The sequence below is a fragment of the Lissotriton helveticus genome, chromosome 2_1 (assembly GCF_964261635.1).
Source record: "Lissotriton helveticus chromosome 2_1, aLisHel1.1, whole genome shotgun sequence".
NCBI classification, from domain to species: domain Eukaryota; kingdom Metazoa; phylum Chordata; class Amphibia; order Caudata; family Salamandridae; genus Lissotriton; species Lissotriton helveticus.
In genome coordinates, this window is record NC_136059.1 from 2,613,880 (window position 1) to 2,638,770 (window position 24,891).

At 47.6% G+C, this 24,891-nt stretch overlaps 1 protein-coding gene across 1 annotated transcript in view; it reads right to left on the bottom strand.

The window, feature by feature from the left end:
- Positions 1 to 24,891, bottom strand: part of LOC144817649 (uncharacterized) — a 317,824-nt gene that overhangs the window by 197,156 nt on the left and 95,777 nt on the right. Inside the window, 1 exon segment of the mRNA XM_078674369.1 lies at positions 8,088 to 8,170. Coding sequence (XP_078530495.1) covers positions 8,088 to 8,170 — 83 coding nt within the window.

A 24,891-nucleotide genomic window follows, 5' to 3' on the forward strand; every position in this document is an offset into this window, starting at 1 on the left:
GGGGAGGAGGTGTGACACCTTTGCCCAGGATGTACTTTGTTTCTGGTCTCAGAGAGCAGAGGCTCTCGACCCAGGGGTCCAGAAACATGTCTGGTGTTGGCAGGCTGCCTACAGCCCGTCTATCACACCACGGTCTGGAGGTTGTCAGGAGGCACCCCGAGGTGCCCTCTGAGTACATGGTTCAATAAACCCCATACTGGCATCAGTGTGGGTTTATTGAAAGGAACCCAACACTCATGGGTTTAGAGAAACCATCATAGTGCTGTAGAACTCGAGTTGTCGAGCTTCCAGCCCATGTACTCTTCCCCGGCACATATGATATAAAAGGATGGCCGTACATCTTGTAGGGCCATATCTGCTCATGTAGCTATGCCCTCACCTGTGGTATAGTGCACCCTGCCTTAGAGCTGGTAGGCCTGCTAGAGGGGTGTCTAACCTATACTTTAGGCAGTGTTGGTTGGCATGGCACACAGGCAATGAGCCATGTCAACTGTTTTTGCCTGCACCAGGCCATGCATGCTGCATTGGCAGTCTGCCGGGCATAAGTGAAGGGTCCCTAGGGGGCCCACCAGCCCCAATGTGTGAGAAAGTGGCTCTATATACACTGGACCAGAATAAGCTATAGTGTGTATAAAGTCCACAATCCCCAGAGGTATAACAGAGGTTAAAGTGAGGGCTGGCCTTACTCTCTAAAGTGGTAGCTTGGTCGAGCAGTAAGGCAATACCAGAGGACAGTGTAAAGCATTTGATGCACACACTCAGTCCGCAAAAGGTTTCACACACTCAAGGACTGAACTCCAGGCCAATTGTTTGTATATCAAATATATAGTTGTTTTATTTCTAGAACCAACAGGTATCAAAATATACTGTTCTCAATAGGAGAGGTCTGAGATGAGTACTTTGCAGAAAGGCAATGAACTTTGTAAACACACTAGGTTCAGGGGTTGCAGTAGGCAACACAATTCTAAACACAATTTAGCATTGAGCTCAAAGGGTTTTCATCATATATGTACAGTTGATTGCTTTGTAGATTACTTTGGTAGTTCCAGGACTGGATCATAGATTCAGTCCTGGGGTCTAAGCTGTAAACAGTTTAGTACATTTTTTTAATTATTGCAGTGATTTTTAAGAAATATAAAGCTATTTTAAAAGTTCAAACTTAGAAACTTTTCAATGAAAATCTGGCAATGTTATCCAATCGGAGGAAAATCAAGTTGCAGTTAAAGTACAATCTCGTTACTTTTGTAAACCAGTACTGGGCTCCTAGGTCCAGCACTGGGGTCTCAACTTCAAACAGGTAAGTAATTACGTTTCAGTATTCGGTATGATTTTTAAAGAATATTTCAATTTTTCAAAAGTAGACAAAAAATTTCACAGAAAAGCACACAATGGAGACCTATGGAGAAAACTCAAGTTACTAGTAGCCCCGGCTGGGATTACTTCTGCGGTTCAGTACTGGGCTTCAAGATGCAGTACTGGCTTCTCTCCTGAGCACAGGTGAGTACTTCGGAATTCGGAATGCAGTTGATTTTATGGGAATATTTTAAGTTTCCCTTCACACTTAGAAAATTTCTAGAGTCAAACCAGTCAATGTTATCCAATGGCAGGTAAGTGAGTTACCGTTTTCCAGGTGAGTACTTGACTGGTGAAGTTAGGGTTCTAGGCCTGGACTCAGGGGTCCCCCAGGGTCAGGTAGGTACAGTTGGTTCACCCCCAGCGGCACAGGGGCGGCCGGGTGCAGAGGTAGTTAGGCCCAATGTCATCCAATGAGGGGCAGGGGGCCTCTGGTAGGTGGCTGCCGGCTAGCAGGCCACGCGGCTGTGGGAGCTGGGATCCTGGTCACTTGCTCAGGGCAAATGGGGAAGAACGATAGGGCAAAGGTTGCACGACCAGGGGCACTCTGGCGGCTGGGTGCAGGGTGCTTTTGAGCCGTCGGGCGCTCAATGTTATTCAATGAGGAACTTGAAAAGGGAACGAAGGCTGCAGGCTCGGGGACGGAGATTCTTCAGGGGCCACTTCGAGAGGTAAGTTGGGATCTTGGAGCACAGGTAGGTACCCCAAAGGAAGGCACAGGGGGCTGTAGGGCGCCGGGTGGAGGGGTGTGTTTGGGTGTCGGAAAAGCTTATCCTCAACTGATCACGGTTGGAGGGGCCACTGGGCCTGAGTTTGCAGGCGTCGTGTGGTTCGTCGAGGAGGGTCTTTGGGCACTGGACTTCGGGTCCCAGTCGCCGGGGGACGTCCTTGTCTTGGATCACTCAGGCATGGGCCGGGCTCGGCGGGTGCAGAGTGGATTGGTCTGGAGCTTCCTGGCTAGCACCAGGGAGGGTTGTTGCAGCAGAGCCTCTGCTGATGGGAGTCCGAGTCTTTAAGAGGGTCAAGGCAGGCAGGTTCTCTGGGTTTCCCCGGGGTTGGGCAGAAACAGGTTCCAGGTTCAACAGGCCAGTAGTGCTGGGGCCAAGTCAGTTGTTGTCGTCCTGTTAGCAGCTGCACGGCCGGTCTTCTTCTTGATCTTTTCTTATCGGATCTGAGGAAGGAAGGTTCAGGGTGCCCCTAAATACTAAGTTTAGGGGTGTTACAGGTAGGGAAAGGGCAGGGACCAATGGGTCCCTGTCCTGGGGTGAGTACACCCCCTAGCCTGCTCCTCTCCTGTGGGAGGGGGACAGGAGCCTAGCTGTGATTGGGCAGGGCTCCCCATCTTCAAGATGACCAGAGCCTGGGGTCGTGCTTCACCTCGCCTCTCCCACCTGAGGGGTGGAGTTGGCACAGGCTGGCACACCCCCCTTCCTGATGTAGGTTTTCCCGCCAGTCTTCCCGCCAGAGTGGGGGTCAGACTGGTGGGGGCCAGTTGCTGGGTACAGCAAATGGTCTGGAGAAGCTCACAAGGGTGGTATGCCTTTGAAGCTTCCCCCTGCCCACCGCTCCTATCCCCAGTTCTGAGGCATCAGTCTGCACCATGAACTGCTTGGCATAATCTGGTGCTTTTAGAATTGGTGCTGAGCACATTGCTTCTTTCAGGGTGTCAAAAGGCTTTTGGCAGCTAACAGTCCAGTTTACTTTCTTGGGCATCTTATTGGAAGTGAGTTCTGTGAGTGGAGTCACAGTAGACCCATATCCCTTCACAAACTTCCTCTAGTATCCAGTCAAGCCAAGGAATGCCCTGACTTGAGTCTGGGTGGTTGGAGCTGTCCAGTCCAGGATGCTCTGGATCTTGGCCTGTAAGGGTTGGACCTGGCCTCCACCGAAAAGGTGGCCCAAGTACACCACAGTGCCCTGCCCTGTCTGGGATTTGGATGCCTTGATAGTCAGTCCTGCAGATTGCAGGGTTTGCAGAACCTTCCCAAGGTGGATCAGGTGATCCTGCCAGGTGGAGCTAAAGACAGCAATATCATCAAGATAGGCTGCACTGAAGGACTCCAGCCCAGTCAGGACTTGGTTCAACAACCTCTGGAAGGTGGCAGGGGCATTCTTTAACCCAAAAGGCATTACAGTGAACTGATAGTGACCATCAAGTGTGGAGAATGCTGTTTTCTCTTTGGCTCCAAGGGCCATGCCAATCTGCTAGTACCCTGCAGTTAAGTCAAAGGTACTGAGGAATTTGGCTGCCCCTAGCTTGTCTATCAACTCATCTGCTCTTGGAATGGGGCGAGCATCTGTCTTGGTGACAGAGTTGAGTCCTCTATAGTCCACACAGAACCTCATCTCTCTCTTTCCACCTTGTTGATGAGGTTTGGGGACCAGAACCACTGGGCTAGCCCAGGGACTCTCAGAGGGTTCAATAACCCCTAACTCCAGCATCTTGCTGACTTCAGCTTTGATGCTTTCCTTGACTTGGTCTGATTGTCGATAGATTTTGTTCTTGACAGGGTTACTGTCACCAGCGTCCACCTCATGGGTACACCAGCTGGTCAGACCAGGGGTCAAGGAAAAGAGACTAGCATACTGTTGCAAGACTTGCTTGCAGTCAGTCTGCTTTTGGATTGAGAGGGTGTCTGAAAAGACAACTCCATCTACTGACGCATCTGTTGGGCTGGAAGAGAGGAGATCAGGGAGGGGTTCACTCTCTGCTTCCTGTTCCTCATCAGTCCCCAGCAGCATGGTGATGTCAGCCCTGTCATTGTAGAGCTTTAGGCGGTTCACATGGATAACCCTTCTGGGTGTCCTGCTGGTGCCCAGGTCCACTAAGTTGGTGACCTCACTCTTTTTCTCCAGGATAGGGTAAGGGCCACTACATCTGTCTTGGAGAGCCCTTGGTGCCACTCGCTCCAAAACCCACACCTGTTGCCCAGGTTGAAATTCAACCAGTGCAGCTTTTTGGTCATACCAGTGCTTCTGCAGCTCCTGGCTGGCCTTGAGATTCTTGGATGCCTTTTGCATATAATCAGCCATTCTTCCTTCCATAGGAGAACATTGCAGAACTCAGAAATTGCAATGTCGACTTTTTAAAGTGAAACGAATATTTAAAAACTTACTCTGATGTCTAAACATATATAAAGGCACTTGCCATTTTTATAAATTGTTGTGGATCGCCTTTTTGAGTTCTGTGTGTGGTTTTTGAAACATTGACAATATTTTGCAAATGTCTTGCAGTCGTCTGTGTTAATCCAAGGCTGCTCGACCACACTACCCCCTAATGGAGCACTTTGGGATTGCACAGCAAGCCCCTGTCCACTCCTGAGGGAACTCCTGGACTCTTTACACGGTATATCAACTTGTTGATACTGCACATAAAGAGCCAGCTTCCTACAGCAGGCGACCACCGCTGTCTTCTAGGCAGTCTAGAAACACTTAGCGTTATTAACTGGATCTCCTCCCATCCCGCGGACAGATTCTGCATCATCCTTTTCTCAAATCACCATCTTTCCGCATCAACACTGATGTACTTCAAATCTCAATCATGCCACGAGTCTTTATCACCTACTACCAAACTAATCAGGACCTTCAACCCAACGATCTTAAACTACTTCGAAGACACTCTGCTCTTAAAACTGGAAAGTCTGATTGAACTAGACCTCTCAGGACAAGACCACTGCCTCTGAGCTGTCCACCAATGAATTCGGAGAACACACCTACAACTTAACGCGTCCAAAACAGAGTTTCGAGCAAGTGGAGAATGCAGTAACTACTAGTACACAGCCACCAGTGACGTTTATGGCAGTGAAAAACCTGGAAGTGATCACAGAAGTCTGACCCCCAAATAACTCTAGTTGCTTCCATCCCAGGCAGATTCTACAGCAAGTCTTTCTATACGGAGGTTTCCCGGGCGCTGCAGGCTCTTCTTGCCCACTCTCATGTAGGCTACGCCAACAAGCAAGATATAGTGGCCTAGTGTTGCTGCCCCGAAAACTTCATGCGGCTGGGTTCTGTATTTTTTGCAAACTATTGCATCTCGGTCTACAGGACCACATCTTTTGCCTCCCACTGCCCGATGCTTGGCCTTCAAGACTGAATAACCCACTGGGACATCTTCAGCAATGCTCCAGCCTTCATCCAAGCGAAGAAGAGAACCCCGTGATGCGTACACTTGCGCCTCAGCTGACTACCATCCGTGCAAAAACACACCCATCATTGAATCCCTTTTTAGGAAAAAGCTCTTTATTTGTAAACTGAAGAAATACCGAAGCCTTGGAGTTCAGGAAAACAGCGCACGTTTGCTACTTCGTCAGATGACCTCATATTGAGCTGATTAACAAACCTGTAGTTTCAGCACCAAAATACTCTACAGGGAGAACGCGTCGTACAAATACACGTTATGAGGATCCAGAATCAGCAGCCATGGCTAGAAAGGGTTGAGCATAACTCAGGAACAGACTCGCCCAAAACGAGAACAAAACAAATCGAGTCATTGGCACAATAACCTCCTCAGCTATCTCTCACTCTGCTTTGCTGCACTCAAAGGCAGAGAGATGTAATTAGTAATATGTGAGCGGCTGATGCCAAACACAAGACAGCACAACACTGCACTCATGCGCTTCTCTGCAGTCATACACAAGCACCTAATAAGCATAAGAAACAGATCACACTCATCCACTTCAGTAAACGTGAACATACCGCACCACAACCATGTTACAATCACAACTCTCATAACGTCAACAAACGTCTCACACAGGCCACAGCAGACAGACATGTACCTGTGCACACATACATTCTCTTCCATCTAACCATGACCACAGAGTAGGGGGCTACTTATCCATACATGTGTTTCGTGACTAGTCACGGACAAGAAGTGCTATGTAAATTCAACCACAATACAGTACACTGGTCACAGCCCCAAGACACCAGGAGTAAAGGTTGTTGGTGATCTGAAAACTGGTCCGACAACACATGTAGCTTGTTGCCCTCACACCACTATGAACCGCCTGTAGATGTTATGGAGGCTCTTGGGAATGGCTCGTTTACAGAGAGAAAATAATCTGTGAGATTCAGGAACCTTCAAGGAGCTTCAGGCAGACGCATCAGGCAGAGGCATTGCAGTAAACATCAGACTGAAACATCGCAGTAAACATCAGCTAGACACATAAGGCAGAAGCATCAGGCAGAAGCATTGCAGTAAACATAAGGCAGAAGCATCAGGCAGAAGCATTGCAGTAAACATCAGAAGCATTGCAGTAAACATCAGGCAGAAGCATTGCAGTAAACATAAGGCAGAAGCATCAGGCAGAAGCATTGCAGTAAACATCAGAAGCATTGCAGTAAACATCAGGCAGAAGCATTGCAGTAAACAAGGCAGAAGAATCAGGCAGAAACATTGCAGTAAACATCAGAAGCATTGCAGTAAACATCAGGCAGAAGCATTGCAGTAAACATCAGGCAGAAGCATCAGGCAGAAGCATTGCAGTAAACATCATGCAGAAGCATGTCAGTTAACATCAGGCAGAAGCTTCGCAGTAAACATCAGGCAGAAGCATTGCAGTAAACATCAGGCAGAAGCATCGCCGTAAACATCAGGCAGAAGCATCGCAGTAAACATCAGGCAGAAGCATTGCAGTAAACATAAGGAAGAAGCATCAGGCAGAAGCATTGCAGTAAACATCAGGCAGAAGCATTGCAGTAAACATCAGGCCGAAGCATCGCAGTAAACATCAGGCAGAAGCATTGCAGTAAACATCAGGCAGAAGCATTGCAGTAAACATCAGGCAGAAGCATCAGGCAGAAACATTGCAGTAAACATCAGAAGCATTGCAGTAAACATCAGGCAGAAGCATTGCAGTAAACATAAGGCAGAAGCATCAGGCAGAAACATTGCAGTAAACATCAGAAGCATTGCAGTAAACATCAGGCAGAAGCTTTGCAGTAAACATCAGGCAGAAGCATTGCAGTAAACATAAGGCAGAAGCATCAGGCAGAAACATTGCAGTAAACATCAGAAGCATTGCAGTAAACATCAGGCAGAAGCATTGCAGTAAACATAAGGCAGAAGCATCAGGCAGAAACATTGCAGTAAACATCAGAAGCATTGCAGTAAACATCAGGCAGAAGCATTGCAGTAAACATCAGGCAGAAGCATCAGGCAGAAGCATTGCAGTAAACATCAGGCAGACATCTGGCAGAAGCATTGCAGTACACATCAGGCAGAAGCATTGCAGTAAACATCAGGCAGAAGCATCATGCAGAAGCATGTCAGTTAACATCAGGCAGAAGCATCGCAGTAAACATCAGGCAGAAGCATTGCAGTAAACATCAGGCAGAAGCATTGCAGTAAACATAAGGCAGAAGCATCGCAGTAAACATCAGGCCGAAGCCTTGCAGTAAACATCAGGCAGAAGCATCAGGCAGAAGCATTGCAGTAAACATCAGGCAGAAGCATTGCAGTAAACATCAGGCAGAAGCATCAGGCAATAGCATCACAACAGGCAGAAGCATCACAGTAAACATCAGGCAGAAGCATCGCAGTAAACTTCAGGCAGAAGCATCGCAGTAAACATCAGGTAGAAGCATCGCAGTAAACATCAGGCAGAAGCATCGCAGTAAACATCAGGCAAAAGCATTGCAGTAAACATCAGGCAGAAGCATTGCAGTAAACATCAGCGATCCTCATATGTTAACGACAATTCATTATCAAACGGACCCAGGTCTTGAGAACACCGTACCTCTATGTGTTTATAAGGCGGAGGCTTGAGGTCATTTTTACTGCTTTTTATACGTTGCAAATAAACATCCGTTTCCTTGAGTGCTGTGGGAAATATAGAAAAAAAACTAAAAATTAATACGTAACAGTCACAGTTAGCTCAGTACTTTAGAAGCAGTGCTACTACCATCACTTGGAACAGTTTGTGGCCAGAGGAGAACGATACAGATTTTTAAAGACCAGTTGGAGGAGCAGCTTTACCGCAAGGCTGGAGTAGTTTCACTGCATGCAAGACTCAATGACACAATAAAAATTGCCATCAAATCTTTACACTGACTTTTGGGGGTGGGGGGGTCAAGGGTTTAATTTGACATGGGTTTGTTTGGGAGCATCTAAAACAGTTAAAGGCCAAGACTGCATACGAAAAAAGATACCGCCCTCCACTACACTACTGTTAGAAATGGGATCCCTGGCTGGCCAGGGCTTGCGCCAAAGTCAGTCAGAGACCACCACTTCCACGTCAGGGCAAGGGAGTTACACGCCAAGATAACCCCTGCTCACCCCCTTGGTAACGTAGCACGAGCAGTAAGGCTAAACTTGGAGTCTATGTGAGTTAAGTGTTTGCGCACGCACCCCAGCAACAACACCCAAGGCCCACCACAAAGGAAACTCCACACAAGGTTATATATATATAAATAGCCTTTGTATTACACCGAAACACATCAGATGAAAACACACACTTTACAATGTGCCAACAGGCACGGGCAGAATTTACAGGGTATATGTACAAGACAGGGCCACCTGGACCACTGTCAGGAATCAGCACTTTTAGAACTTAGAATGTAAAATCACTTTAGCACACAACCAGTAACTACTGGTAACCGGTAAGTACCACCTACGCAACCCTAACCACCTTAGGAACAGGTCACGCAGGGAACTAGGACCTCACTAGCACCACCTGTACTAGCAAGAAAACAACCACCTAAGTATCACAATACCTGTAGGGGTATAAGCACATAACACATGATGCATAACATACATTCAGAGGTGTAAGAACATGGCACATGACGCATTAAAACACATTCAGAGGTGCAGGGAAGGAAAACACATGATGCCTAAAAACATTCAGAGGTGTAAGGAAGGAAAACACATGATGCCTAAAAACATTCAGAGGTGTAAGGAAGGGAAAACACATGATGCATCAAAACACATTCAGAGGTGCAAGCACAAGCAATTGTGCAAAAATCACATTAGCCACAACCTGTAAATATCAAAGAACACAATTGCGCCAATCACATAAGTCACCACCTGTGACTGTCCCTAGGCCAACTGGCCTCGCAGGAGCTAGGACGCCCTGTGTCCCAAAATCAGGGGCCTAAACGTAGCAGTTGTCCACAAAGTGCTGGGCAACTGGTGCAAACAATGGGGCCACTCGTTGGAGCCCCGTGGGCTCAAGAACCAAACAGAATTCCCCCGGTGCCTCTGTGGTTCGTAGAAATAAATGGCGCATTGAGCCTCTCTCGTGGCTCTACACACAGCAAGGTCGCCTGAGCCTCTCAGGGCTCATAAATCAAAGAAATGCCCCAAGCCTCCATGGCTCTGAACAACCAAAGATGCGGCTTGAGCCTCTCGGGGCTCTGCACAAATGCCGCCTGCGCTGGAGTCCCCCCTCTGGGGACTCAGAATGAACAAATGCCCCCGGAGCCCTCTTAGAGCTTTAAAGAATAAGGATGCCGCCTTGAGCCTCACAACCACTCAGGCCCTCGCAGTGGAGTGGAGGGGCGGGCACTGGCAATGTGCCCCGACTGCCCCCTCCCCTTTGCAGGCACTCACCGGGCTTTTGTGGATGCTCCCTCGGTCTCCTCTGCCCGGCGGCTCTTCTCCGCCGGATTTTGGCTCTTTTCGCCGGCGGCCGGGGCTCTCTCTCGTGAGAGCCTCGCCGGCCCGATGCAGCCGGTTCCTTCCTTCTTCTCGGGCTGCGGGGGCGGGACTTCCGGTCGCGCCGCGCTCTGATTGGCCGGCCTGACAACCACTTCCGGGTCGTCGCAGGCAGCGCGGCGGCCCGGCGGAGGACAAAGCAGCAAATGCCGGGTGGGCACCGGCTTCTCTGCAGTATTACTAAATCGAGGTTGGCACTCGTAAATTCAATAAAGACCACAGCAAATTCAGCAAATGCCGGGTGGGCACCGGCTTTTAGCAAATAAAGCGCTCCCAGCGCTAGGGGTGAAGGCAAAGCGCTCCCAAGCGCTAGGGCCACAAAAGTACATCGCTCTCAGCGCTAGAAATCAAATACAGCGCTCCCAGGCGCTATAAGCCCAACAAAGTTCCAGCAAAGTTCTACAGGTGGACAGGGGGCAAGGCTGGGCCCAGAGCCAGCTCACTGGGCCTCCAGGCAGGGAGGCAGTCCAAGTGGCAGTCCTCCTGCCCAGCAACAGCAGCAGCCCCCTCAGGATCCTGGAAGAGAACACATTGTAAGGGGACACAGCCCCTTCTTATACTACTAAATCCTTTGTCTGTAGGTGCAGGGTGGGGGAGAAAACAGTCGCAGCTGGTTTTGGAGCACCCTTGATGGCTCAACCACCCCTTTCATTCACTAGGGAGGCTAGGGTCGTTCGACGCACCACAGGGGGCGGAGCCAGCATTGTGTGGGGAAAGCCCAGCCCCATTCAGGAACCAGGTGCAGCCCTCCCTCACATCACTCATGCTGATCTCTCCACTCACTCCTGGGCAGACCCATCCAGACTTCCTGGAGCCAGGCTTGCCAGCCAGCTCCAACCAATCACGCTCCAGCAGCCTCACTGCACATACACATCCATGTCTAGAAGTGGCACTTCCACACTAGACACATACACGCCGCATACATCATTTCGCAGCATTCAATCACACGAGTCCGCACATACCAGACTCGAGCCTGTACACCCCACGCATCAGGAACTACCAGGGACACATACATTCCCCATGCATTCCTATGGGCGGGCAGGCCTATCTCACCACATGCACTTAAAGTGCGCACGCACTTTCCACTGGGACACAGTGAAAGTGCGCAGAAACCAAAAATCACCATCACCAGGTCACCATTAAAAGCAAAAAGTCTAGGGGTGAACCTGCCAGAAGGGCCAAGTCCAACAACTACCCTTACCAAACGCAGGAAGTCTTTACAACTGCAGCTGCACACTTTTTCGTCTCAGTGCTAGAACAGTTGTCCTCGGAGGGCCAATGAATCGTGTGCTGCATGGTTTTGATGATGTCATCTGTGGGGAAGGGGCTTTAGACAGGAGGTGGGTGTTCGTGGTGGTGGTGGGAGGTTGCGTCATGATATCCTCTATGGTAGGTTGGGGTGCAACGTTTGACTAAATCTTGCAGATTTTGTTGTGAAAGAAGTCCGAAAGGTTGTCGCAGAGGATTTCTGAGGGGATGATGGTGTTGGTGGCAGCCGTCGGGTTGGTAAATTCCTTGACTATGTTGAAGAGCTCTTTGTCGGTGTTGGAGCAGGTTTCGAGTCTAATCATGAGGGCGGCTTTGCTGGCTTCTTTGATCTGTGCCTTGTACCTTCTGAGGGTGGATTTGGAGGTGTCTCTGGAGGTGTTGTCTTGGCTGGTCCTCCATCTTCTTTCCAGCTGCTTGCAGTGGTGTTTGGAGTCTGATGTCCTTGGTGCACCAGCATGGTGGAGCATGAGTTCTTGTGTGTCTGATTTCTTTCATTGAGGCCACATTGTTGACGCTTTCTGTGATCCAGTTGTTGAAAGTGGGTAGGTCTTTCTGAGGGTCGCCAGTGTGGGTTGGTTGGATCGGAGGCCATGGGTCCAATCTGCTTCTGTTATGCGGCTGAGTTTGATGGTCGGTTTAGGTTTGGTGGGTTGCACCGATGTAGAAATGTACCATGGAGCGGTCTGTTCATATAAGCAGGGAGAGATGGCTCAAAGTGATCTTGTTGCGGACTTGAAGATTGGGTGGTGTGTGTGCCCGGCGGTGTCACAAGCTGTGCGAAGCAGATATTGTTGAGGCCTTCTAGGAGGTCAGTGGCATTGTGGTCCTTAGGGTCATCGAGATGAATGTTGAGGTCACTGAGTAGGAGGAAGTCGCTGATGCTGATGGCGAGGGGGCTGATGAAGTCAGTGAGAAGGCTGAAGGTTGTGCGTGGTCCTGGCTGTCATTAGCGAGGGCGCCGGAGATGGTCGTGGAGTGGCTGGTCTGTAGTAGGGAGTGCAGGTGTTCATTGAGCGCGGTTGGCTCATATGAAGAGGTCGTGCAGGTGACTGTATCCTTGTAGATGACTGAGGCCTCATCCCAAATGCGTAGCTTGTCGCGATAGGATCTTGAATCCAGGTGGGTGGGGGGATGGCCATGGCCATGGCGTGGGTGGAAGACTGGCTGTGCCAGGTCACTGTGAGGAAGAGGATGTCCGGAGAGGGAGTGTCGATGAGATCCCACATCTCAGGGGAATGCTTGCAGAGAGATCTGATGTTGAGGAAAATGCAGGCGATATGGGATGAGGTGGGAGGTGTCTGGAGATTGCAGGTCAGGTCGCTTCCCCCCGCTGTGCAGAGTTTGTTCCGTTTTTGTGCCGTCTTATACTTGATTGCCCCTTGTGTTTAAATTGTTCTGTGCCATTTTTTGTTCTGTGCCATTTACTTGGTTGCCCCTTCCTTTGCCACTGTTTTGTGCCCCGTTCCCCTTTCTTCTGTGTCCCCGTCTCCTCCCGCCGCTGCATCCCTACGGCCCCGACCCCTCGCCCATCCATTTGCCGCCCTGCTCCCGCCTCCCAGCTGCTCCTCCCTCCCCTTATATGGCGGCCGCTGCGAGGCCGCGCCGCTGGCAATCCCGTCTAAGCCCGTCCACGCCTGGACCCCCTGGCTCCCGCGAATGCCACGACGCCCGTCTCCGCTATGACCCCAGCACCCTCCAAGCACAACACCGGACGAGCACTTACCTGCTACCTGGCCACCCCGAAGTGCACCCAAGGACCCTTCTCCTGCCAGAACTGCAGATTCACCAGCATCCGGCCTAACAACCCCTCGACCAGGAAAGAACCCAACCACCTCAGCTGCATCTTTCGTAAAACACCCGCTCCGCCCGCAAACACACTGTTGAACTCTGGTACCTACTCGACTCAACCTCCCCAGACGTCGCCTTCCTGACAGAGACCTGGATGAACCCCTCCTTGGCACCCGATATCGCCATAGCCATCCCAGACGGCTACAAGATCACATGCAGGGTCCGCATCAATGGAATACGAGGTGGAATCGCCATCGTCCACAGGAACTCTCTCAGAGTCTCGGCCAACACTGATGACACCCTTAGCACCGCCGAACACCTGCACTTCCAGATCCACACCGACCCCAACACCACCCTCAGAGGTACCCTTGCCTAAAGACCCCCTGGACCCGACCAGAGTTCAGCGATTCCATCACTGACTGCGTCAGCACTCATGCCCTCACCTCCACGAACTACATTCTCCTCGGGGACCTGAACTTCCACCTCGAGAACAACGACACCAACTCCACCACCCTGATCGACAACCTCGGACAGAGACAACTCGTCACAACACCCACCCACTCAGCCGGCACGCGCTTGACCCCATCTTCTCCGCAAGCTCCCACGTCACCTTCAGCCACACCACCGAACTCCACTGGACCTGAGGAAAATGATATTTTGCCTGACCAAATATGACCAAATATGTCCACTACATATACCCTATGTTACATGTCATGTGCATGTCACCCATGCATATTTCCCGTAGTGGCCTGAATCACTAGGCCTCTGCAAACATGTCCTGCAAGTCAAGTCATCAAGTCTCCCAAACGTTAAGCTAAAATGAAGGCCCATGTATTTGCATTTTGCATTGTGCTCTTTTAAATAAATATCGTACTGGTTGAGCCTGAAACCACTTTCTGAATTAATGTTTACATGACTCCTGACACACTGAAGCTGCAGTTACGTCCCTCCGACCTCGCAAGAGGCCTGCCAAGACAGTATTATTTATGAATAACAGTTATCTGTCTGCTGTACGGAGTCACATATCTGCCCGGTGAGGAAAAGTAAACAGAACCCGTCCGAGGGAGATAGGCCTTGCCATTCTGTCTCCATTTAAGTAAATCACAGTGCTTGCACCCATAGAAAGCTCATGCAATGAACGAATAAATATGCCCTTTCTGTCTTTTAGTGACGAACAACCTTTGCTTCAGATAATACATTCCCTGACTCTAGATATCAGTTGTACTAGATGTGCTGGTCGCCTTGACATAAGAGATCTCTCTGCTAGGTTGAAAGTCAGCCTCCACCCAGTTACACGTCAATTGCACGTCATGCTCAAAGTTGCACAATTAGGGCACAGTTCGAGCTGGTCATGCCAACTCCTCCTCTAAGTACCCACCCACCTATGACACCTACCTATCACCTACCTATGACTCATCAAAGTACACACCCTCATGTACACCCACATGTTCTTATCTCATTTTCTGTCTTGCGCCTGCTCCTATGTACAAGGAGTGAAAAGTATATAATATAATGTTTTGTTATTAAATGTTAGAAGACTCTTCCTGAACCTCTGTGGTGATGGAACATATTCTCCCTTTGACTCGAGTTATTGGAATAAAGCCCATTTTAACTCAGATACCACGGACTCTGCTTCTCACTTGATGCATGCTAATTGTTAATGCCTAGAAATTCAGCCAGGGTAATATTTTATTTACCACATAATTTGGCGTCCGAACAGGGACATATCCCTTTCCCCACTCGCCGGAGTTGTGGGTCTAGCCTTTGCCCCCTTCTACAGCCGTGACGGAGTTCAAAGCGCACCAGCAGGTCTTCCTGCCACTCCCTCAGGCCCACGGAGGAGGACGGACTGCGACCAGGCATCCATGTGAGGCGGTGAGGAAAGCGGATCGTCTCAACCAGAGGCCCAGCCCGTGAGAGAGCAAGGTCCGAGGTCTCCAGAGGTCCACCTGTTCCAAGGCGCAAGCGTAGTCAAGTCAAGTTTCCGAGGCCTTCAAGTTTCAAGTTCTGCTTTCCCGGTGAGTACCACTATGGGGATTGCATCTAGTTTCAAGACGGGCTCATTTTAAATGAGAACGGTAAAGACGTGTCCACGGTTAAGTTAAACGTGGGCCCGGTAAAGACGTGTCTCAATTTTTTGGGACCGGTATGGTTGTACTGTATTTTCAGTGCACAAACTGTTTTTCAAGTACATGTTTAACTCTCTGTATCAGTTTAGGTTGTATCTGTATCTGTTTCAGTGTTTAAATTGTTTAGTGTGAATGATTGTTGATTGTTACAGTCTATTTTTGTGTATTGTGTTTCCATTGTATTGGTTTCTGTTTTCAGAATTACGTCAGATAGGGACCAGAAAGGGTTTACTAGAATAGACAGTTAAAATACGGCCTAGAGACACACCTGGTCATTTTATGTATAATAAGCATGGGCTAAACGCCATTTGAAAAAGAAAGTCAAGACCCTCTCAGAAAGATGCCATTGAGTTATGGCGCAAAGTGTCACATAGGTGATCAGAGAATGAATTCAACACAGTATAGAGAAATAATCTAGCAGAGAAAAAAAAAAGCCAAAGAAAAAGAATCACGTCCTCTCAGAAGAACTAGTTCAAGTGACCACCTCAGAAAGACCCAGTAGGTAGAGAACGCCACCACCTGTACCCTTTAGAGAATGTAAAATAAGTCAACAACATCTGAAGAGTTCATTTCCTTGTATCTAGACAAGTCCCTTCTGGACTGCGAAAGTGCCTTGTGAGTAACTAGTTGGTTTATTTGTGAATTGCGCTTTGTGCTTAAGACATGTGAATAGTTTGTTACATCCATGTGTGTAACGCCTTGTGAATGGCTTGTAGTTGCTTGTGAATAGCGACTTGAGATTAAGACTTGTGAGTAGTATGTTGAATTTTCTTAAGTATAGCTCCTTGTAAATATGCCTTGTGAATAGCGTGTCATTTTTGTGACTTGTTGAGTTTCTTGTAAATATGGCCTGTAAATAGCGCCATGTAGTTATGGCTTGTGCAGAGCATGTTATCAGGTCCCTAGCCATTACGTTAGTCAGGAGAGAGCTGGATCTCTTTCAAGTGCTTAGAGAAAATGTTTTGAAGATGTGCGTATGTGTTACGTGATAACGTAGAGAGATGAGTTCATGACTTTCCCATGTACTGCAGTCATTGGGGAATGATTGTGCTTCGGCTGCCAAAGAGTTAATATCTTTTATTGAGAAGGCAGTATTTGTTTTAACAAGGTGTTGAGGAATTTTGGCGTTTTTATTTTTTTGGTGTTTGCGGGGGGGGGGGCGTGTTTTTGAGCGGAAATTCGTACCCGTTCCAGTAGAGGGATTTGGTTGCTTTTTGGTGAGGATTTAGGGAATAGCTTGAACTACTGTGATGCAAAATTTGAAAAGGATCTGAGCTGTGGAAGTGGTGGAAAAAGCATGTTTTGTGCGGGGGTGCGATTTGCCATGTTATCCAATGGGCGTATTCAGTTTGCAGATTGAATGGTAAAATGTTGCATGGAGGGTAAAGGAGTGTATTTGTAAAGGGTTTGTCTTGGAATACTTGATTTAATGTGTTTAGCTCAGAGGACGGTAAAGTTGTAAATAAACCAGTCGAATTGAGATAAAGGTTTGCACAAAGAGTGCTTCAATGTTTTCAGGGCTGGAAAGAAAATATAAATCAGACCCATCTTAGAATGTGCTTTAATTAGTGTAATAGAACAGTGTGTTTTTTAAATAGGAATGTTTCTACAGAATATTTTTCCCAATGCAAGCTGCCCTTTAGAATAGCGTGTGAATGTTAGCACACTCACTTAGGAAAATGGCTCTTTGTAAATTAATGAACGTGGCCTTTTTGATAGCTACAATACACTACCATCTTAGTGCATTGCTAAGAGTCCCCTACATTAGTTTGATTTGCATTCATTTAGTTTCAAGGCTCACCTATGTACTTTGACAGGCTGCTTCAATTAATATGTGCAGAGAACAGTCCCCACTAAAATTAGAAAAGATGGCCTTTTGAAAAAGTATGAATCTGGCCCTTTTAATAGGTAGAATAGAAAAGCTGACACACTTGCTTATGAAAATATTGGTTATGCAATGCAGAATTAAGAAGTTCGACATGTTATTTTCAACAAAAAAAAAAGTAAAATATGGTGTGTTTCCATGCCATGATTGTTTTGTTTATTGTTTCCCTTGCAGCTAGTAGCAGTACAGAATTATTTTAAAATGCTAGCATGTCACTTAGTTACAAAAAAATATATATGTCTTTATTAATTTACTTTTTACCACGTTTTAAAGTTTGCTTCAGTTAAAGTTAGAAAAGCTCTGGCCTGGGAAGAGATATGTTATGACGTACAAGGAATGTGTTTTTTAACCTTGAGACAGTCCGTCCGAGACAGAGATGGCCTGGTTCCCAGTAATTGTTTATGTAAAGGGAGGGCTACTCCCTCTTGGAGCGAGCAGTGCCTGTCTTGTTGGCCATCCTCCAATTCTTTTCCGCGGACAATTATTGGCTGTCCTCCAGCTGAGTCAGGCTCTTCCTTGCAGCCAGCTTCATTGACTTCAGATAAAGTCACGCTTGCAAATGGATAGTTATTCCCCCGGCTGTGTAAACAGAATAATTGGCAGGAGTCTTGCTCTTGTAATGAGTTCAGCATCTGGCAGTCATTCACTTTTAGATCACAGTGTAGCCCGGCTTGGAATTGATTCAAAGCTCCGAGCGCGAACATAATTCTAGAGGGAGGGGCTGTTTCTCAAAGGAGTATCGAGGCTTCTAGGCCTGTTTATGACAAGAATAATGTGGATTTTATTCAGATACATTTAGAGAACATATTGTAGGTAGTATGGTCATACTAGTACCAGGATTTAGAGTAGGATTTATTGTAAAACTGCAGAGGTTTTGGATAGAGGTTCCCCAATATAAAATAGTGCTTTTGAATTGAGAATTCATTTTTATTTATTTATTTTTATATAATTATTTTGGCTAGATTGATGACAGTGAGCCCTAGCATTTACAGTCAGACACTAAAGACAGCTAGACAGTATTCACATGCCTGCCAACACAGCACTGACATTCTAATTACAGCAAGATCAGAACCAGACTGTGACATTGCATCTCTGACAGTCTTGCACTTTCTGTGTAAAGCAAGTGGTGTACAACACTTGCTTTCCAGGGAGGGTACACCAGGTATACAGCTAACACGGTAGACAGCTAACACAAGAATCATACAGCTCATTACTAACCTTTCACAGCCCAGGACACAAAAGGAAGTACGTGCCTTTATTGGCCTCACTTCTTACTGTAGGCAATGGATTCCCCAGTATGCATATCTAGCCACACCACTCATACAGTTAACTACACAGAAGGCAGCCATTTTGACTGTTCTCCCTAGGACACAAGAACACACCTTGGCATTTGAGGAATTAAAAAGAGCATTATGTCAAGCGCCAGTTTTAAGCGACTCCATGTCACAGTAAACATTTTATGCTTTTTTATTTTTATTTATTTTTACATTTGACTGTAGCGAGACTGACAGGATATGAACTGACATTATTTCAACCACACATAGAGATCAGACGTTGTAATATTCTGAATCCTGCAACACTTTTGCCCTCAAGTACAGTAAATGCACCGCCACATGAGTTATGTATATAGTGACAAAACCAAGACAAGACCTGACAGATACTGCACTTCTAAAACCCAGACCTGACACTCTATGTAGATGGATCATGCATGAGAACAAGTACAGGAGACTTAGTAGCAGCGTATGCCGTGACCACAGAAGTCATAGAGACACAGGAAATAGACACACTGTCTGCTCAAGCAGCAGAGCTCATTGCTCTGACACAAGCCTGCATAAGAGCAAAGCACTTGAAAGTAAACATTTATACTGACTCACAATATGCCTATGGCGTAGTTCATGATTTCGGGGTCCTGAGGAGGAAGAGAGAGGTTTCTTGACCTCTCATGGTGCCAAGATTCAGCATGAGCCAGCTTATTCAAGCCCTGTTAGAAGCCATACATTTACCTACAGCCGTTTCTATCCTGAAATATAAAGCTCACACCAAAGGTACAGACACCATTACCCAGGGTAATGACCTGGCAGACCGAACAGCTCAGACAGCACAGACACCACCAGACACGACAAGGACAGAGGTACCATTACTGACAAAATGCATGACAGTCAGGTATCCCACACAAGATGTACTCGACATACAGACACATGCCACAACAGATGAGATAAAGAAATGGACTTTACAAGGAGGGGTCCAGACTGACCAAGGTTAGATGACTAAGGGAAAAGGTACATTGTTTTCTTCTCAGCACATAGTCCAACACACGTAGGAGAGAAGATGATAGATGATGATAGACAGCTTACAGTATATTCGGTTTAACAAGCACCTACGTACAGCAGTGAAGCAGAAAGTACGAACATGTACGATCTGTTGTCAGTTCAATCCAGGTAAAGGCATTCCGGTGGAACTAGGCGGATTTCATCCTCCTGACCACCCTTTTGAGGTTCTCCAGATGGATTATATCCAAAATGGACAGATGTAGAGGAATCAACAAACATGTCTTAGTAGTTGTGCACTGTCTAGATGGACAGAAGCATATCCAGTTCCAGATTATACTGCTGTTACAACAGCCAGACGATTAGTGCGCAGTACTTCCCCAGCTATGAATCACCTCATGTGATCTACCTCATGTGATCTATTCAGATAACGATCAGCCATTCTCCTCTGAATTAATGAAACAAGTGTCCCTTCGAGGAAATTCCATTGTGTCAGACACCCAGAAGCCGCAGGCCTTGTAGAAAGACAAACCAGACAATTAAGACAAAAGTTGCTGAGATCTGTACAGAAAAAGGTGTGGATTGGATGGTGGCCTTGCCGGTCGCCTTCTTTTACATGCATACGGTAGCTCATTCCAGAACAGGCCTATCTCCTTATGAACTTATGAACTATATGTGGGGTACGCCTATGCCTAAAAATGAAAAACTAACTGATGTTGACAGTAACATGCTGACAGATTACCTGGCTTCCTTGATGTCTGCACTACTCTCTTTTCATTCACAGGTTGCTGCTGCCTTCCCTGACAAACACCCAGGTCAAGGAACATGCCATAGCACCAGGAGAATTTGGACTCCTCAGGATTTCTGATCGTTCAAGTCCCCTTGAGCCACGTTGGAAGACGCCGAAGTTGGTGGAAGGACGTAAAGGCCGAACTCACCTTCATCACTATTTGGAACTTTGGAATTTCGAAACTTTAAAAAAAAAAAAAAAAGAACACTGACCTTTGCTAGAAAAAACCCCTCAGCAAGAGTATAGGTCTAGAGTAAGATCTAGTAAGTCAGACGTAGTTTAATTGTTTAAGCCCACCCGGTGGTGAATCGGTTAGACTCGATTCTGACATGCATAAGATCACATATGAGGATAGCAAGAAGAGAGATAAGAAGGAAAAGTACTGCAAGAGATTACGCAGTAGATGTATAGTTACTTTGATCATCCTTTTTATTCTGTGCATTGTTATAATTGGTGTCAGTTTATTGCTACATGTTTTCTTTCCCATTTCCTCACATATACACTCTTCCAGTAACAGCACCGCAGAGCACACATTTAGTGACCTGCCTCCCCATGAACTGTCATATCGACTTGCACTACGTAACAATACATTTATTCGAATGTTACACCATTCTCATCAGACCAGCAATGCGACCGATTGCTGGGTATGTGGCCAACTGCCTCCTTATCAAGAAACGAAGGGAGTCTTGCCCTTCTACCCTTTACCGTTCTCACACAATGGTTCGTGTGGAGCATGGTTTGCTCTAATGACCTCAATAGATAGAAGGTACATAGCTTATCCAGGTGGCTGGATATATGGAAACCTGAATAAAGTAATGAATGAAGCATGCTTTCCAGACAAAGACGGATTCCCCCAAAGAAAGGGATCCGATTTAGAGAATGAAGAGTACGAACAGGGAAATGCATCTGTTAATTTTATAATGTTAAACGTTCAGCCCAAGCAAAATACAGGTCCACCGTTTATATCAGTCCTGCCAGCAAAAGGTGATTTATGTGTTAGTAAGAAAGGCTCAGTACATATGGGACACAGCGAGTGTAACACTGTAGTAGAGTTTGATGATAACGGACTACCTTCTTTCAAAACATCACGCCATACCTATTTCATTTGTGGTCAGACAGCCTATGTACATCTGCCCTTAGACTGGGGTGGGACTTGTTATATAGCATTCTTATTGCCACCCGTTTTTCTAGCCCCATCAAATTATCATAGAGATTCACAACTAGAACATGTTAGACAAAAGAGAGAGACGGATTCTGCAGGGATCGATCAGACTGAAACAGCATGGGAGCAATATACAGATTTCAACAGAGGATTCTTTTTCTTCATAGGTCCCATCCAAAACAGTAAACTGATACGCAGGTTAACAAGGACTCTTGAAACAGTTGTAAATGTAACTGCATCTGCCCTGGCGAACTTAACCCAGGAACAGTCTGCTATTAGACTTGTCGTTCTTCAAAACCGCCTCGTTCTAGACGTCATCTTGGCGGATAGGGGCGGAGCCTGTAGAGTCATCCGATCTAGTTGTTGCGTTTTCATCCCAGATAATGCACCATCTGTGTACGAAGCAATAACAAGACTCCACAAGATTGCTAATGCCATACATCAAGATCCAGGCACATGGACTTGGTCCAGTTGGTTCTGGGGTGTAATATCTGCATGGGGATGGAAAGTTATGTCCTTCCTAGGAATGGCCCTACTTATGGTATTTGGTTGCTGACTCTGTCTGCAGTGCGGCCCGGCGATTTGCAGCCTGTGTGCTACTGCCTGTATTCCCCATCCACGCAAACAAAGAGTTAAAGATGAACAAATGATTCTGTATGATGAACTATACGGTCTCATGAATATAGATGTATCCTAAAGGGTTATGTAGGGAACAAGGAGGGAATGAGGAAAATGATATTTTGCCTGACCAAATATGACCAAATATGTCCACTACATATATCCTATGTTACATGTCATGTGCATGTCACCCATGCATATTTCCCGTAGTGGCCTGAATCACTAGGCCTCTGCAAACATGTCCTGCAAGTCAAGTCATCAAGTCTCCCAAACGTTAAGCTAAAATGAAGGCCCATGTATTTGCATTTTGCATTGTGCTCTTTTAAATAAATATCGTACTGGTTGAGCCTGAAACCAGTTTCTGAATTAATTTTTACATGACTCCTGACACACTGAAGCTGCAGTTACGTCCCTCCGACCTCGCAAGAGGCCTGCCAAGACAGTATTATTTATGAATAACAGTTATCTGTCTGCTGTACGGAGTCACATATCTGCCCGGTGAGGAAAAGTAAACAGAACCCGTCCGAGGGAGATAGGCCTAGCCATTCTGTCTCCATTTAAGTAAATCACAGTGCTTGCACCCATAGAAAGCTCATGCAATGAACGAATAAATATGCCCTTTCTGTCTTTTAGTGACGAACAACCTTTGCTTCAGATAATACATTCCCTGACTCTAGATATCAGTTGTACTAGATGTGCTGGTCGCCTTGACATAAGAGATCTCTCTGCTAGGTTGAAAGTCAGCCTCCACCCAGTTACACGTCAATTGCACGTCATGCTCAAAGTTGCACAATTAGGGCACAGTTCGAGCTGGTCATGCCAACTCCTCCTCTAAGTACCCACCCACCTATGACACCTACCTATCACCTACCTATGACTCATCAAAGTACACACCCTCATGTACACCCACATGTTCCTATCTCATTTTCTGTCTTGCGCCTGCTCCTATGTACAAGGAGTGAAAAGTATATAATATAATGTTTTGTTATTAAATGTTAGAAGACTCTTCCTGAACCTCTGTGGTGATGGAACATATTCTCCCTTTGACTCGAGTTATTGGAATAAAGCCCATTTTAACTCAGATACCACGGACTCTGCTTCTCACTTGATGCATGCTAATTGTTAATGCCTAGAAATTCAGCCAGGGTAATATTTTATTTACCACAGACCGACCATCGATGCATCCACTTCACCTTCTGGAAACCCACCACGCACCACCACACCGAACAGATGCCCCTCCGCTGTTGGAGCAATGTCACCGAAGACCAGCTAATCACCACCCTCATCCAGAGCCCACCAGCCGCCCCCACATACCCCGATACCGCTGCACGTAACCTCAGGCAGTGGATCGACAATTGTGTCAACACCCTCGCCTCGATCATGAAACCCTCCAACAGCCACACCAGCAAGAAAGCCAGTTGGTTCACCGAAGACCTCCAGGCCTCCAAGCAAACCTGCCGAAAGCTAGAGAAGATCTGGCTCTGTGAACGGACACCAGACGGTTACGCAGCGCACAAGAACGCCATCACCTTATCAGATCCGCCAAAAGGGCCTCCTTCAAAGATCGCCTAGACAACAATGCACACAACAGCAAAGAGCTCTTAAACATTGTGAAGGAACTCTCCAACACCAACGACATTCGACCCTCGCAAGACCTGTGCAACTCACTTGCCACCTTCTTCTATCGCAAGATCGCAGACATCCATGACAGCTTTAACGCCACACCAGCACCGACTACCACGGAGGCCCCGGCCTCCATGACCACCAGCCGCACCAACCCCCTGCTCTCCTGGACCAACATCAACGACACCATCAAAATCATGAACACCATCCACTCTGGATCTCTGTCAGACCCTTGCCCACACATCTTCAACAAACCCAGCACCACCATCGCACCCCATCTCTGGAAAGCCATCAACATCTCCTTCGAGACAGCAACCTTCCAGTAGAGCAGGAAGCACGCAGAGATCAACGCCTTACTCAAGAAACCCAAGGCGGACCCCAAGGATCTCAAGAACTTCCGGCCCATCTCCCTGCTCCCGTTCCCGGCGAAGGTCATTGAGAAGACCGTCAACAAACAACTGACCCACTACCTCGAGGAGAACACCATCCTGGACCCTTCTCAGTCCGGGTTCCGCAGCAACCACAGCACCGAAACTGCCCTCATCGCCGCCACCGATGACATCAGAACCCTGCTGGACAACGGAGATACTGTGGCCCTCATCCTCCTGGACCTGTCAGCCGCCTTCGACACGGTCTGCCACCACACACTACGAACATGCCTCCACGACGCCGGGATCCAAGAGAAGGCCCTGGACTGGACCACATCCTTCCTCTCAACAGAACACAGAGCGTCCGCCACCCCCTTCCGCTCTGAAGCCCCCGAGATCATCTGCGGCGTGCCCCAGGGCTCATCCCTCTGCCCAACGCTGTTCAACATCTACATGGCACCGCTCACCCGCGTCGCCCGACTACACAACCTCAACATCATCTCCTACGCCGATGACACCAAACTGATCCTCTCCCTCACCAAGGACCCCCACACCGCCAAAACCAACCTCCCTGTAGGAATGAAGGCCGTCGCCAAATGGATGAGGAACAGCCAACTGTAGCTGAACATGGACAAGATGGAGGTTCTCATCCTCGGACCCACCCCTTCGGCCTGGGACGACTCCTAGTGGCCGACCCCACTGGGAACAGCTCCAACACCCACCGACAACGCACGCAACCTAGGGATCATCCTCGACTCCACCCTCTCCATGACTAAGCAGGTCAACGCCGTCTCTTCCTCATGCTTCAACACCCTCCGCATAATCCGCAAAATCTAAAAGTGTATCCCCACCGAAACGAGACGAACAGTCACCCATGCCCTCGTCAGCAGCAGGTTGGACTACGGAAACGCACTCTACGCAGGGGCCTCGGCTAAACTCCTGAAAAGGCTTCAACACGCCTCTGCGCGCCTGATCCTCAACATCCCTTG